Source organism: Poromitra crassiceps (assembly GCF_964638095.1).
Source record: "Poromitra crassiceps genome assembly, chromosome: 5".
NCBI classification, from domain to species: domain Eukaryota; kingdom Metazoa; phylum Chordata; class Actinopteri; order Beryciformes; family Melamphaidae; genus Poromitra; species Poromitra crassiceps.
In genome coordinates, this window is record NC_139642.1 from 62,523,433 (window position 1) to 62,539,532 (window position 16,100).

A 16,100-nucleotide genomic window follows, 5' to 3' on the forward strand; every position below is an offset into this window, starting at 1 on the left:
TTGTCTTTCATCGCCTCCAGAGATTGAATCCCAGCCAGGTAGCCTTCTTTGGCCTCTGACTTTTCTTTTTCAATGAGCAAGTCAATGTACTCTATAGTACACAGCGGGTTAGGCCTCAAGGCAATTTCATTCAGCCGATCTAAGCACCGTGCTGACGTCTCTATGCGCGACAGCATTGTAGCCTGAAGGTTTTGAATCTCTTCTTCGTGCTTCTCGATCAGCTCTTGAACACCCTTCTTAGCTTCTCTAGCCTTTTCGTACTTCTCCTTCTCCTCTTTCAGTGTTCTCTTCTCTTTAACATACTCCCACCTATACTTCTGGTTGAGATGCACACGACAATGGCACGTGCACACAGTGCAGTTCCCATGTGAATCCATGGCTGCACAGGAAATGATTTCTTCATCTTGTGGTATGGTACAGGGGTAGTGGCATGTGACGGAACACTCCTGACAGTTGGTGGAAAACTCTCCTTCTTCTGTCACTTCTTTTTGGACACGCTTAGTAGTGTCAACCTCAATCTCAAAATGTTCATTTGAAGCCATGGTAGCTTCATGCTCTTGGATTGTCTGTTTCGTCATCTTGATTTCTTCAAGTTTTGCTGATACAGCTTTAATTTGCGATTGCAAATCTTCAACGGCTGTTTCAAGCTGCTTGCGCTCTTTTAGAACCCTAGTGGTCATCTGCAAGCTTTTGGGGGTCATTTCGTCTAAAGCAGTGAAGAAACCTTTCATGCTTTTGACCCCCATGGTCCAAATCATTTGAACATAATCCATGTCTTCGTCAGAATTGCTTTGAGAGGTCCTCCTGCCACTGGGGGAGCTGCTGTCTGCACAAAGCACTGAGTTGTTGAATTTGAAGTGAACTGGAAGTCCTCTGTCCGTTTTGGGGCCTGGGAACCCAGAGACATTGATCGCCTCGAGAACCGGTGGCTGCTGGCTGCCTGCAAATGTCACCAACATCTGAATGTTCTCTGCCACATCTTTACCAAAAATGGAGAATGCTGACTCAAACACATACCTGTGTGTTGGTGTTAGCCGTGGAAGAGAGGCCTGGGTCACTAAACACACCGCGTCAATCTCTCGGACTCCCTCAGCAGAGTTGAAAAGCCTTGCGATCTGCTCAGTGATCGCCCGGTCTCTTTCTAGTCCTCTTGTGAAGCCGGGAGCTTCAACAATGGTCAGAGAATATGGGATTTCAAACCCCTCTTGGTGGTTGATTTTGTACACAGTGACTTTAGAAGTCTGGCTTTCAGCTTGCGATCTCATCTGATCCTCATCAATCAGTTTAAATCGGAAAGTGTCACTCCACTCTATACCAACAATGTAGTTGATCATCCCGTTGATGAGAGCAGACTTTCCTGACCCGGTTGCTCCAAAAACCATTATAGTGCGATTTGGCCTCATGCTTTCTTTGCCAAAACTGTAAGCCCTGCATCCGTCCAGATCCATGTATTGTTTCTTCAGAGGTAGTTGGTAAACTGAGGGCGATTCCGAATTTATACGCGTGGTTGTTGGCCTACATTTGAGGAATTCGGCAAGCCGCACAAATTCACGCTTTGTTGTCTTGGCATGAACTGTGATGCCTTCCCGGCTGCTGCCAGCTGCACCACACTCACATCTGACCCTGACAGCATACTCTGTCTCTGGCTGGAGCCCACAAATGATGGCATGTTGTGCTCTTGACACCGTTGGTTTCCATTCAAGTTCTTCGTGTTTCACCTCGGGGGGCGCTTTTGCATACTCCACGATGTAGCTCACAACGTTGACACCTTTGCCAAGCACAGCAGGTTTCCCCCAGCTAACTGATATCTCACTTGAATTTGCTTCAACTCGAGGTTTTCCAGGAGGACTAGGCAGGGCCGCTGCTGGCCATTTGGGTGCCCTAAGCGTAATTGTTTTGTGGTGCCCCCCAACCCCCCCCCCCCCCCCCCCGCAAAACTTTCAATAACTGTCAAACGAAAGACTGCAAAATCATTAATTATGAACGATACTAGTGTATCTCACATTACATTACATGTGGCAAACAAACAATTGTTAGAATTACTGTACATGTCAGCAAACAAGTGATTGTTAAACTGTACATGCAAGCAGGGGCGGACTGGGATCATAATTCAGGCCGGGCATTAGATACCAAGCAGGCCAGGCCGATACGGGCCGACATGCGTGCCGGCGTCCAAAGGGCGGCGGCGAAAAATTTGGGCTGTTTGAAGCCCGATTTGGGCCGTTTGAAGCCCGATTTGGGCCGTTTGAAGCCCGATTTGGGCCGGTTGAAGACAGATTTGGGCCGTTTGAAGCCCAATTTGGGCCGTTTGAAGCCCAATTTGGGCCGACTCCAATTTTACAATGAGATGCACCCACTTTAACCCTGAATAAAGTAATAAAACCACTAGTAAACCAATAGGCGGCGCCTGGCCTGCTGTTCAGTGAGTGGCCTGACTGAGGGCACAAAAAACAAAAAAACAAAAAAAAGGGGGGGGGGGGGGTTTGGTGCCGTCAGTCACATGATGCCCTACGCAGTCTGCATACTCTGCATATAGGGTGCGGCGGCCCTGGGACTAGGTAAGGTTGTGAAAGCAGTGGCTTTACTGGCGGGCCCTTTACCTACTGAGCACACTGCTCTGCATCTGAACATGTAGTCTGTGTTAGGAGTCAGACCAGATACTGTGACGTTTTCAGCTTTTGTTGCTTTCTTTTCTTGCCAAGCATGTTCTTCTCCATTGACACAATACTCGACAGAGTAGTGGGTGACGTCCTCCGCTCCAAATGTTGGTGGAGAAATGGTCACTGTCACGCTGTTGTGGGTTGTGTCACTTACTGCTGGTGCTTTAGGCTCTGAAGGTGGCTGAAAGTGATCAGAGACGAAGGTGCGTTCTTTATAAAGATAGACACTTGCACCTTTCTGTGTCTCATTTGTCATAACTGCTGTTAGGAACCTAATGGTGTCGTTGCCCTTGTTAGCCTCTGCAAAATCAGTGAAGCGCTTAGATTTTTCGTTCATTGCTTCCACTACTTCATTAGAACAATACCATTGTTCCTTGTCTCCATCATAGGTATGATGTATGATTTGGTGAGGATAAGGAGTGTCTGTGCTGGCTGGTCTGTTTCTGTCTCTGTTTTCTATTAAGTAGTTTGATAAAGCTGAGAGGTATGGTTCAGCATTTCCCAGTGAGGTGAAGGCAAAGCATACAGCATGCTCTGCACTACCATGGCAGATTTCACTGGAAAGAGCATGTTGAGATGTGATAATCGTGGTGTTTTTCATCCTCTTGTTAAGAGATTCTAATATTTCGATTTCTGTCTCTTTACAATCAATCCACTCGTTCAGGTGTTGGTTGTTGAATGGAGAAGAAGGTCTCTTTTTCAGGACCTCTGCGAGATCCCCCTCCCTTTCCTTACCTCCCCGGATTGATGGAAGTTTCTTTGCCATGGTCTGCTGGAAATCTAGCTTGTAGCCAGAGCACAATTGTTTAAACGTCTTCAGCTTTTTGCAAATCTGTGGCAATTGCTGGGCCTGGGTGATTTTCATTAGATCATTGCACCTCATCTCCAGCTCACTAAAGTCCTCCAGGACCTTCTGTGCAAACTGCACTAATCCAAAACTTATCTCGCGGACAAGTCCGGCCACTTTAGAATCTACATTTTTCAGGGGCAACAGCCAGACCTTTACTGGTACAGCTTTTTCTCCATTTGCTCCCAGTGATTTTGGAAGACTTTGGTAGACTTGTATTGCATCATGAAAGGACACAGGAAGGTTCTCAATGACAAAGTCCCCATGGAATTTACAGGATAATTTCTCAGCTTTTGCAATGTCGCTGTCTGTTATTTGCACGGAGCCTTCACCTTCTATCGAAAGCATAGGAATCTTCTTGATCATAATCTTCAGATCGCCCTCAATGGCTTGACGATCATCATTCTTGGATAACTCACGGTCAAATACAAAGAAGGCTTGCGCACCATAAAGGATACCTGTAACTACATGTGTTGCTAGTCCTTGTGTAAAAACACACTGATGTTTCACATTGTCTGTTCCAAGATGATTCATTGACAGTTGCTCGAATTTTGTGGTCGCTTTGTATTTGAGTGTGACTCTCGCCTGATTTTTGGAAATTGTGTGATCCTTTAGGTATTTGGCAGAGCCCTGAACCTGTACCAGTCCACTCAAGATACTTGCTTTCAGAGAGGCTTCAACATTTAATGATGAAGATTTGTCGTCAATTGATTCTGATGCAACTATCCCAAATTCAGTGTGTGGCTTGGGTATTTCTTGGATATGCTCTTCCAGGGTCTCACGGTCCCACAATGTCATGCCTGCAACAGAGGGGGTAAAAGTTCTTACTTTCTTTGACACACAGCCAGGCTGCAGTTCTTTTCACTATATAGCATGGGGCAAGCTACATTTTATATGAAAACAACAGAACATAATAATAATATATATAATATATATGTACATATATATCAATACATATACATACATATACATATATATATATATATATATATATATATATATATATATATATATATATATATATATACACACACACACACACACACACACACATATATATATAAATATATATATATATATATATATATATGTATATATATATATATATGTGTGTGTATATATATAGTGCGCGCGTGTGTATATATATATTTGTGTGTGTGTGTGTATATATATATATATATATATATATATATATATATATGTGTATATATATACATATACATATATATACATATACACATATATACACACACACACACACACACACACACACACAAACACACACACACACACACACACACACAGATTTACTGTCTCATGGAAACACTTTAACAGAATGGCCATTCAGTCTGAATGCATTCTTTATTTTAGCGACAACTTTGGTGATTAGCGGTTATTGGAAAAGCTTTGTGAACTGGATGGATCACTGTTGTGTTAGAGCAGGCAGACAGAACCAGACCAAAACAAGACCAGAACAGACAGTTGAAAAAGTTGCAGATTATTACAAATTTCTTGATTTTTCCCAGTTGTATTACATTTAGCTTTACATTAAAGGCTTACAGTACCAGGGATCAGTGAATCACTGCGACAGTCGTACAGCATCCCGAGTTTGAAAGGTCGGCCAAGCGCTGCCATCTGCATCGGCTTCGGCTGCATCGCCATCGCTCAGTCTGCACTGGAGAAAACACACAACAGTTTGTTAGTTTGGTACTTATTTACTTGTCACTTTGTAAAGTGGCTGCAAGCAGAGCTGCAGTGACGCGCAGAGTGAAATCATGATGGAATCAGCTGCAGTGACGCGCAGAGTGAAATCATGAGAGAATCAGCTGTAGTGACGCGCAGAGTGAAATCATGAGGGAATCAGCTGCAGTGAGGAGCAGAGTGAAATCGTGAGGGAATCAGTTGTAGTGACGCGCAGAGGGAAATCATAAGGGAATCAGTTGTAGTGAGGCGCAGAGTGAAATCATGAGGGAATCAGTTGTAGTGACGCGCAGAGTGAAATCATGATGGAATCAGCTGCAGTGAGGAGCAGAGTGAAATCATAAGGGAATCAGCTGCAGTGAGGAGCAGAGTGAAATCATAAGGGAATCAGCTGCAGTGAGGAGCAGAGTGAAATCACGAGGGAATCAGCTGCAGTGAGGAGCAGAGTGAAATCATGAGGGAATCAGCTGCAGTGAGAAGCAGAGTGAAATCATGAGGGAATCAGCTGTAGTGACGCGCAGAGTGAAATCATGAGGGAATCAGCTGCAGTGACGCGCAGAGTGAAATCATGAGGGAATCAGCTTCAGTGACGCGCAGAGTGAAATCATGAGGGAATCAGCTGTAGTGACGCGCAGAGTGAAATCATGAGGGAATCAGGTGCAGTGAGGAGCAGAGTGAAATCATGAGGGAATCAGCTGTAGTGACGCGCAGAGTGAAATCATGAGGGAATCAGCTGTAGTGACGCGCAGAGTGAAATCATGAGGGAATCAGCTGTAGTGACGCGCAGAGTGAAATCATGAGGGAATCAGCTGTAGTGACACGCAGAGTGAAATCATGAGGGAATCAGCTGTAGTGACGCGCAGAGTGAAATCATGAGGGAATCAGCTGTAGTGACGCGCAGAGTGAAATCATGAGGGAATCAGCTGCAGTGAGGAGCAGAGTGAAATCATGAGGGAATCAGCTGTAGTGACGCGCAGAGTGAAATCATGAGGGAATCAGCTGTAGTGACGCGCAGAGTGAAATCATGAGGGAATCAGCTGTAGTGAGGCGCAGAGTGAAATAATGAGGGAATCAGCTGTAGTGAGGCACAGAGTGAAATCATGAGGGAATCAGCTGTCGTGAGCCGCAGACTGAAATCATGAGGGAATCAGCTGTAGTGACGCGCAGAGTGAAATCATGAGGGAATCAGCTGTCGTGAGCCGCAGACTGAAATCATGAGGGAATCAGCTGTAGTGAGGCACAGAGTGAAATCATGAGGGAATCAGCTGTAGTGAGGAGCAGAGTGAAATCATGAGGGAATCAGTTGCAGTGCGGCGCAGAGTGAAACCATGAGGGAATCAGCTGTAGTGAGGAGCAGAGTGAAATCAGCTGTAGTGACGCGCAGATTGAAATCATGAGAGAATCAGCTGCAGTGAGGCACAGAGTGAAATCATGAGGGAATCAGCTGCAGTGAGGCGCAGAGTGAAATCACGAGGGAATCAGCTGCAGTGAGGCGCAAACGGAAATCATGAGGGAATCAGCTGCAGTGACATGCAGAGTGAAATCATGAGGGAATCAACTGTAGTGACGCGCAGAGTGAAATCATGAGGGAATCAGCTGCTGTGACGCGCAGAGTGAAATCATGAGGGAATCAGCTGTAGTGAGGCGCAGAGTGAAATCATGAGGGAATCAGCTGTCGTGAGCCGCAGACTGAAATCATGAGGGAATCAGCTGAAGTGAGGCACAGAGTGAAATCATGAGGGAATCAGCTGTAGTGAGGCACAGAGTGAAATCATGAGGGAATCAGCTGCAGTGAGGCACAGAGTGAAATCATGAGGGAATCAGCTGCAGTGAGGCGCAGAGTGAAATCATGAGGGAATCAGCTGTAGTGAGGTGCAGAGTGAAATCATGAGGGAATCAGCTGTCGTGAGGCGCAGACTGAAATCATGAGGGAATCAGCTGTAGTGAGGCACAGAGTGAAATCATGAGGGAATTCAGCTGTAGTGAGGCGCAGATTGAAATCATGAGGGAATCAGCTGCAGTGAGGCGTAGAGTGAAACCATGAGGGTTTAGGGTTCTGATCCGACTCACAAAATGTGCATATCACAGTATTGGTGTTGGTGGAGGTCTGCACTCTGCGAGGGCACTTCTATTTATATTAATCTATTGTTATATTTACACTTATTTATTGACTTAGCGTCTGCTGATAGGAGTTTTTACTTTACCTTTCTTTTTCAATGTTATGGCACTTTTTGTTTTCATGGCACTCTGAATGATCTGGCTGCTCTCGCACTAAACTGTAAGATCCAAGATGTTACAGGCCAATGGTCTAGCCTCAGGACCAAGCCCCCAGGAATAGCGCTGGGCTCTGAAGCCATTTGAACATGGTGGCGAAGCTCTATATTGCAAGTCACGTGACGCCATGCAGCCCACTTCGCCTTGGGCCGCATGGTCAGGAAGTAAAACCCGGAAGAAAAACCCCCCATGATGGCTTCATGCGCCAGTGAGCAGCGTCCGTCCGAATGCATGGGTGGGCGTGACTCGTCCCCTATCCAGTTCTTTTAATACCTCCATGCTCAGGACCCACATTTTCCTTAGTCATGAGATGCAGATGAGCTGACACCTCTGTCCAGCCACTAGTGGCAGGCAGCGGAGAGAGTGACAAAATCTGCTTCCAAAATGCGTTGTCGACATTGACGTTCTGTTCAGAACCTCCCTATCATTCCTCTCTATTGAGAACATAGCAGCATAGCTGGGCAAGAAATGCTGGGCTCAGGTGAACCACAGGGTAGCTGTACAGAGGAGAGATATAAGTGTGGATTTGGTCTTTTATATTTTTTATTGTAGTAGAGTGCTGTATTGTACAGAAAAGTGGGCAACAGCTTAAAGTAGGCCCTATAATATAATAGTCTAGTTTGAAATATTCAAGGATTCAAGAATAACTTTCTTACCGTCTGTCAGATGCTGCGACAGTCAGAGGCTCCAAGTCTTAATCAGCATGTTCTTTCCTTTAATGGAAGATAAAATGTCATGTTCTCTCTCTCTCTCGTAATAACAATCTGAGCCTGTCAGTTGCAAAAAGAAGCTTGTTTATTGGACCTACATGCACGCTTTGCGTATGCCCCGGCTGCCTCCGCTCCAGCTTGTTGCGCGGCTGCCAGTTGAAGCGATCTCGGTCAATACTGGACCAAAATGGTTGTCCTGATGAATCACTTACTGTGGACACAAACCGTTTGGAAAATAGGGTCCAGTTTAAAAAGTAGAAATTCCCCTTTAAATGTGAAAACGACTTAACGAGTTGAGAAATGTACATACTTTTTTTGTGACTGTTTTCTATATATTTGAGCTTGACCTTCTAATATTGATGTGATTGCCATGCTACATATTTGCACTAAGACAAATTCCTTATTTGTAATCTGATTACTTACTGTGGCTATTAAAGTGAATCTTGAATTTTGAATAAGAATGTCTAGAAAAAGTAGGGGGATATTTTGTCTGAATGTAGGCCAAAACAGTGGCTATAAATGATCTAGAATCTAAATAGGAAAATGAATCTTTAATTTGGACATTAGTGGGATACATGGACAAATTTCGAGTTAAAAAAGTAAATCAGTAGCGTGGTAAAAAAAAAAAAAAAGTGACATGAAACCCAGTTGAAATGGATGGAAATGATTGAGTCTGTTGTGAGCAAGGTAATTTGCAAGAAAAAAATTAGTTTCTGATTAAAATCAGACATTTGTGGGAACCTTTTATTTTTTTTAATGCAAGGAACTACGTTACTTAACTTAAAGGTCTCTTCAAAGTCTGTATATTTAATATGATGATTTTGACCTAGAAGCATGAGTGCTGAATCCCATTTCAAAGTATACATTTGCAAGACACAAATGTTAAATGTACTACAGTACTGTAATTGGTATAAGATTTCTTTCCTCTTGCAAATTTCTGAAATTTGACCTGTCATGGCCCTAAAATCAGCAGGGGATCTCCTTATGTCCCATTTTCCCTGAATTAAAGGTGAATTTTGTACTTTGGTTTTAGGTCACTGGTTATGAATTTACCACGTGAATTTATTAGAAGTATTTCTGGTTTGAACCCAGTGTTTTCTTTTTTATTTAATAATTAGGATAAGGTAACCCCTTTACGTAATATCAACATTGGTTTTGGCACATAAAACCCAATGAACCTCAATATTTCTCATTTCCTATTATGATATAGTCTGTTTTTTGAGGATGAAGAAAGTGTCGCACACTCACTGCTCCATATGCAAAAAGTTTTCATTAAAAACTTTTTGAATATGGAGCAGTGAGTGTGCGACACTTTCTTCATCCTCAAGTTTGCGATTTTGGTGATCAGCACCTCCTGAAACGTATTATTGGTGTGCGTTTCTATCTTCTTTCATAGTCTGTTTTTTACCACCTTATTGATTTTCTTCTCTCATTCTTCTCTCCCCCCCAATGCATGAATTAATGTTAAGGCTGAATTTTTCTATTTGGACTCAAGGTCATTTAGCCACTTTAAAGGGATAGTTCCGTTTGTTTGAAGTGGGGTCCTATCAGCTAGTAAGATACACTAACTGAAGTAGGTACAGTGGTCTTGAAGTGGGGCGCAGCGTCGAACGAGATCCGGCACCCAGAGCAGCAGCCTCACCAGCTTTTTCTCTGTAAGTCCTGGGGGTCAACAACTAAAACGTAATTTAGCACCTAAAACAACGCCCACCTAAACAAATCGATATCTGTGTACATGCACGCTCTATTTTGACAATTTTCAGCGCTTTACTTTTCCGCAAAACAGCAGTTTCATTCTGCACTGCTTTTTCTCCCAACCGTACAACTACCGTATTCCTCCGCTAAAAGCCTGCACAGAGCCGCAGCACTGGATTACTCCGCAGTTATTTGGGGGTATTTTATTTCTCTCGGTTTGTTAGTGAAGACACAACAAATAGAATACACGAACGAAAATATGAGTGATTTTGATAGTGAGGATGATATGCCATTCACCTTGGTGACAAGAGGATACAATTATGAACCAGTGAGAATACAGAAGAGGAACTTTTGCAGAAAGTGAACAGGCAGAAAGACAGATGCGCCTGCTGCCTAAATGCAGGGGTGCCCTGCAGACCTTTTTCACCATTCCCAGGATAAATTGTGGAAAACGTCCCAGACCAGAGAGGCCAGGTGACTTGTTGTCTCTAAAGTAAGTCAGTGTTTTATCTCTCTTCTAAGCCTTCCTGTGTTGTAAACCGCGGCTCTGTGCTCTGTGCTGGCTTTTAGCGGAGGAATACGGTAGTTGTCCGGTTGGGAGAAAAAGCAGTGCCGAATGAAACTGCTGTTTGGCGGAAAAGTAAAGCGTTGAAAATTGTCAAAATAGAGCGTGCATGTACACAGATATCGATTTGTTTAGGTGGGCGTTGTTTTAGGTGTTTTAGGTGGCTAAATTACGCTTTAGTTGTTGACCCCCCGTACTTACAGAGAAAAGGCTGGTTTGGGTGCTGCTCTGAGTGCGCGGTCTCGTTCCACAATGCGCCACGCTTCAAGACCACTATACCTAATTAAGTTAGTGTATCGAACTAGCTGATAGGACCCCACTTCAAACAAACCGAACTATCCCTTTAAGTGATTGTTTTGGAAAAACAAAATAAAAAATCTTTTGGGCTTTAGTGAATTATTATTATCTCAAATTAATGGATTTTCATCTCAATATTATCTCATTTAACCACATTATGCCACCTTTTTCTTTTTGCATTTTTCGGTTAAAAAATAATCAATATTAATCAAGATTTTCTTTTCTTTTTTCAACATTGCTAGTTTGTATGGTGGCGAATACTTGGGGAAAATGTATTTATTTTTCATCGTTTCGTCAAATGTAATTAAAGTAAGGTAAAAAAAAAACACTGTTAAGCGCATATGGTGGCCCAGAAGTACAAAACACAGCTTTTCACAAAACGTTGATATTACACATTTCTTTCTTTTTTTAACAGATTTTAGATACAGTATTATTGCTGCCTTTAATTATCCCTCGATGCTGCTTTCAGCAAAAAGAACAATGTTACCTGTAAATTGATAGTGGATACAGGATATTCAATAACTAACTAGTTTTCACTGAGTATGTAACAGTCATTGCACGTGCAGATTAAAACCTTTTAAACGGATAAGAAGCTGCAGCATTTGCATATTATATAACACAAGTAAAACATCAGGACTGCATGCAAGCTTATCTTGATAAAGCAGCATCAGATGTAGGCAGAGAGGTACTTACAGGAGAAGAGTCTGTGATTCTGTGAGCCTGCAGTCTGGTGTCTGTCTTTATATAGCCTGTCTGTAGGTAGAAACTCCTCCTCTGAACCCACAGACTTCCTTCACGAGGAGGCCCCATCTCAAGAAATGGTGACAGTGTGCACAGCTCATAATTCACTATTTGACATGAAGTAAAGTACATACAAAGTTATGCCGCCAGATGTCATCAGATACGTTTTAAATGCCTTCGTTCTGTCACAGCTTGATTCCTAGTTCATGATTTGGTCCCGTGCTTCAATGAAAGAGATACAGTCAAGAAATTACAAGTAGTTAAAAATTCAAGATTCAAGATTCAAGATTTTTATTGTCACTCCGTAGTACAAGTATCACGTGTGAAATTCTTGTGCTGTAGGCTCCGTTACAACATAGTGCAAAAAATAAAATAGAAGATATATAAATAAAAAACAAGAGGCAACGGGCAATAGAGCAGTAAGACACGCCACAGACAGTGGCGTATTCACTGCCCATAGTGCAAATGGTATGAACATACTTTAAACACAATTAGACATAATAACATTCTGTTAGGTGCAAATAGCGTATACCTAATTAAACATACTATTGAACATTAGTCATACATAATGGTGGCATCTACAGTGCGGTACAGTACGGCTACTACACTATTTGTATATGTTAAGGAGTCTCGTGGCCTGTGAGAAGAAACTGTCCCTCAAGCGATTTGTGCGTGCTCTTGGGACCCTGTATCTCCTCCCTGAGGGTAGCAGGGAGAACAGACTGTTGTGGGGGTGGTTTGTGTCTTTGATGATCTTCAAGGACCTCCTGAGGCACCGCTGGTTGTACAGATCTTGCAGTTCTGGCAGCTCACATCCTGTTACGTGCTGGGCCGCGCGCTTCACCCTTCTTAGCGCCCTGCGGTCCATGGTGGTGCAGTTCCCGTACCAGGTGGTGAAGCAGCCAGTCAGCAGGCTTTCAATGGTGCCTCTGTAGAAGTCCCTGAGGATTTTTGGCCTTAGCCCGAATTTCTTCAGGCGCCTGAGTCCGTGTAGTCGCTGTTGGGCCTTTTTGACAACAGTGGCGGTGTGGTTGGCCCATGTCAGGTCCTGGTGGATATTGACTCCCAGGTACTTGAAGCTGTGCACTCTTTCCACCACTGTGCCGTTGATGGTGACTGGGGGGTGTGTGCCCCCCCCCCCCCCCCCCCTCCTGTAGTCTACAATGACCTCCTTTGTCTTTGAGACGTTCAGAGAGAGGTGGTTGTCCTGACACCATTGTTCCAGGGCCTCTTGGAACAATTTGAGATCATCAATGATCATCAAAAATCTGAGATCATCTTGCAATGTGAGCCGGGGGGCAATGAGGGTTGCTGGGATCACGGTCATTTTCGAACTCGACCTTCATTTTTATATCAACTACACACGTGTAAATTTTCTTGACTGCATCTTGCACGGTTTTGACGCTATAGCATTCGAAAGATCTGTAATCATACATCACATCATAAACACCTGGCCAAATACTCCAAACGGCCGGTAACAAGGCGGCACATTGTGTCTTCCAGTGTTCCGCAGGAAATAATATAAAAGACATGCATGACAGTCTGGTTGGCTAACTGTCAGTCAGAGCTTTGTTAAAATTAGTCAGAAATGTAATGGTCACAAGATCACCAAAGGTATTACAGAAGGTTATTCTCTCATTTTGCTCAACACAATTAACAAACACGACAAGCAAAAAACCTCAAGTGAAAACAAATGTGATACAGAAAACTGTCATGTAGGCCAAGGGTTCCCAAACTTTTCAGCTCCCAACCCCCAAAATAACAGTGCCCCTCAATATCCCCGGAGGTGGTTGAAGCATACAAACGGTGCACACATGAGAATTTTGCAAACAAAACAATTATGGTTAAAATGTGTTCTTTCCAATAGTTCTTTCACATATTTCACATATTTTGTAGTTTATTCTTTAGGCCAATTTCACACATTCTGGAAATCATCTCGCGACCCACCCAGTGGTGTCCCGTGACCCCCTGAGGGGTCCCGACCCCCACTTTGGGAACCACTGATGTAGGCTACAGAGCCATGGTCAGGTGGAATTCATTGCCAGCTGCATATTGTTCAAGAGAATACTAAAGATGGCTTCAAAATTGTGTTAGATCTATTCCAAATATTTGAGGAATTGTGATTGAGTTGTGTGTAAACTAGGAGAAATGGTGCAGAAATCACAATAAAAAGAAACTAGAAATCCCTTGGCAGAGAATGAGAACTGTATTTTATTTTAATTTCCTTGGAATTACATGTGTGAAAGCGTAGGATGGATAAATATATATAATTTAAGAAAGTCATGACAATGATTTAACAAGTTTGCTAGTAGGCTAATTATTGAGGAATTGTGATTGATTTCTACTTTTGCATTGGGACTAATGTCTGTTGAAATAATTAGAATATTATTTCTCTTCCGTATGGACTTGATTGTTAATCTAATGAGAGGTATTTTGTTTGTTGTGGTTTTAGTGTAAGCTTACAGTATGTATGGTGGACTGCAGGAGAATAGCCAATGCTTATGCTGGTGCTACTGCTAATGGGGATCAGAAAGAAAGAAAGAAAGAAAGAAAGAAAGAAAGAAAGAAAGAAAGAAAGAAAGAAAGAAAGAAAGAAAGAAAGAAAGAAAGACAGAAACCGACCAAATCCGATCACCTTCTCAGCACGGTGAATGATGCACTGCAGTCTGGAGATGTCCTTGAGGGCAGCAGCAGCATACCAGACGGTGATGGAGGAGGTGAGGATGGATGGACTCGACGGTGGAGGTGTATCTACCTGTATGTCTGTGGACAGATTTTGCAAACGTGATAGCGTCAAAACCCTGCAAGATGCAGTCGTGAAACTTTACAGGCGTGTCATTTTTTTCTGATTTCCCCTCAATTATACTTGACCAATTTATCCCCATGCTGCCCTATTGGCTACATGCACAGTTGCGAGCTGCTTCTTTTTACCTGACAGGGGAGCTTCACCGGTAAGACGTCGCACGTGGGCTGAATCAGGATCATGCTATTCCCACCAGTTCCCATCCACCCCGACCAGGCGCCATGACCGACCAGAGGAGGCGCTAGTACAGCGACCAGGACACATACCCCCAATCCGGCTTCCCACCCTCAGGCACATCCAATCGTGCCTGTATGGACGCCCGACCAAGGTATCGCGTGGATACGAACCTGCGACCCTTGTGTTGGTAGGCAGGGAATGTACCGCTACACTACCCGGACGCCCTTACAGGTGTGTAGTTGACATAAAAATGAAGGCAGAGTTCAAACATGCCCCCCCCCCCCCCCACCCACACACGCTTTACGCCCCTGTGATCCCATCGCAATATGTCTCCCTCCTTTTTTCCAAATTGAGGTCATAGTGTTGATGTACGCCCCCCCCCCCCCCCCCCCCCCATTCAGGGTTTAGACCCCCTCCTCAATGCCTAAACTTAACCTGTGGAGTCCCCCTCCTCAATGCCTAAACTTAACCTGTGGAGACCCCCTCCTCAATGCCTAAACTTAACCTGTGGAGTCCCCCTCCTCAATGCCTAAACTTAACCTGTGGAGACCCCCTCCTCAATGTCTAAACTTTACCTGTGGAGACCCCCTCCTCAATGCCTAAACCTACCCCATGTGCCTGGCCCTAAGAGACCCCTCCCCAATGCGTATACCTGACCTGTGCCTCCTAAGGTGTAACTTGACCTTTGCCTCACCCAAACAGGTGCACAGTGCTTGTAACTGTGTGCCCGTGGGCGTATCATATTTGCACAATGTGTCCAAGATGTGCGCCAGACCAGTGATATATTATGCGTGATTGATATATTTGTGTTCACGATAACCCCGACTATAACCCAAAGTCAAATGTAGGCTACGCACGACAAGCCGATCATGCTTACTGACGTGTGTAGTCACCACACAAAGGCCCATTCTGAGGCAGGAAAACCCTGCCTCATGTAGTCCATGGGCCAAAGCTCAAAATGTCACTTGTCGGTACCACTCAAGGTGGCAAACCTTGCTTATGATTTTTGATAACATACATGTCTGTAGATGATATTTTCGTATGATAGCCATTCCTGAGTGGTAGCTGTGACACAGTTACCAGCTCATGAATTAACCAGCCCTAAAGTAAATTGCATTTTAAACGCTGGTGCATATCCTAGTTTAGGCACATGGTCAGGACATTTTTAAATCTTTTGTACTATTGTTTTTGGTCCTATTTTAAAGGGCACTTTCTTAGCTTTCATTTAAGGCCAGTTGTTTCTTTCTGACAAATATAGAGGTGACTTGAGCTCTTCAACCCATCAATGACAGACATGTTTCCAAAATGTTTGCCTAAATTGTATCATTTCTTTTAGCCCTGTGGCATCAAGGAACATCAGAGAGACCAAACACAAAAACTGGATGGCTTCCCTGATCTGAACCTGAGTGTTCTGTTATTGGACTTCTGTGCTTTAGACATGGATTGGCCATAACAAACACAATAGTCAAGCATAAGGATGCTCATAGGTCTATGGTACCAGAGTATCTTATTGATTGATTGATTGATTGATTGATTGATTGATTGATTGATTGATTGATTTTATGGATATATCAGACAAAATCCAAGGGATAGACATCTAAAAGTGTGAACACTTATTTCCAACATGGTC

The 16,100-nt window shown here is 43.6% G+C and overlaps 1 protein-coding gene across 1 annotated transcript; it reads right to left on the reverse strand.

Moving 5' to 3' along the window:
* Nucleotides 1-2,508: 2,508 nt before the first annotated feature.
* Nucleotides 2,509-11,456, reverse strand: LOC310776684 (stonustoxin subunit alpha-like; the record flags this gene model as incomplete). Its single annotated transcript, XM_083636843.1, has 5 exons — nt 11,443-11,456; nt 8,291-8,403; nt 8,139-8,195; nt 5,073-5,177; nt 2,509-4,307 (listed from the first exon to the last, which is right to left on the reverse strand). The coding sequence occupies exons 4-5, from the start codon at nt 5,167-5,169 to the stop codon at nt 2,509-2,511; spliced, it is 1,896 nt and encodes a 631-aa protein (XP_083492969.1). The 5' UTR covers nt 5,170-5,177; nt 8,139-8,195; nt 8,291-8,403; nt 11,443-11,456.
* Nucleotides 11,457-16,100: the final 4,644 nt, after the last annotated feature.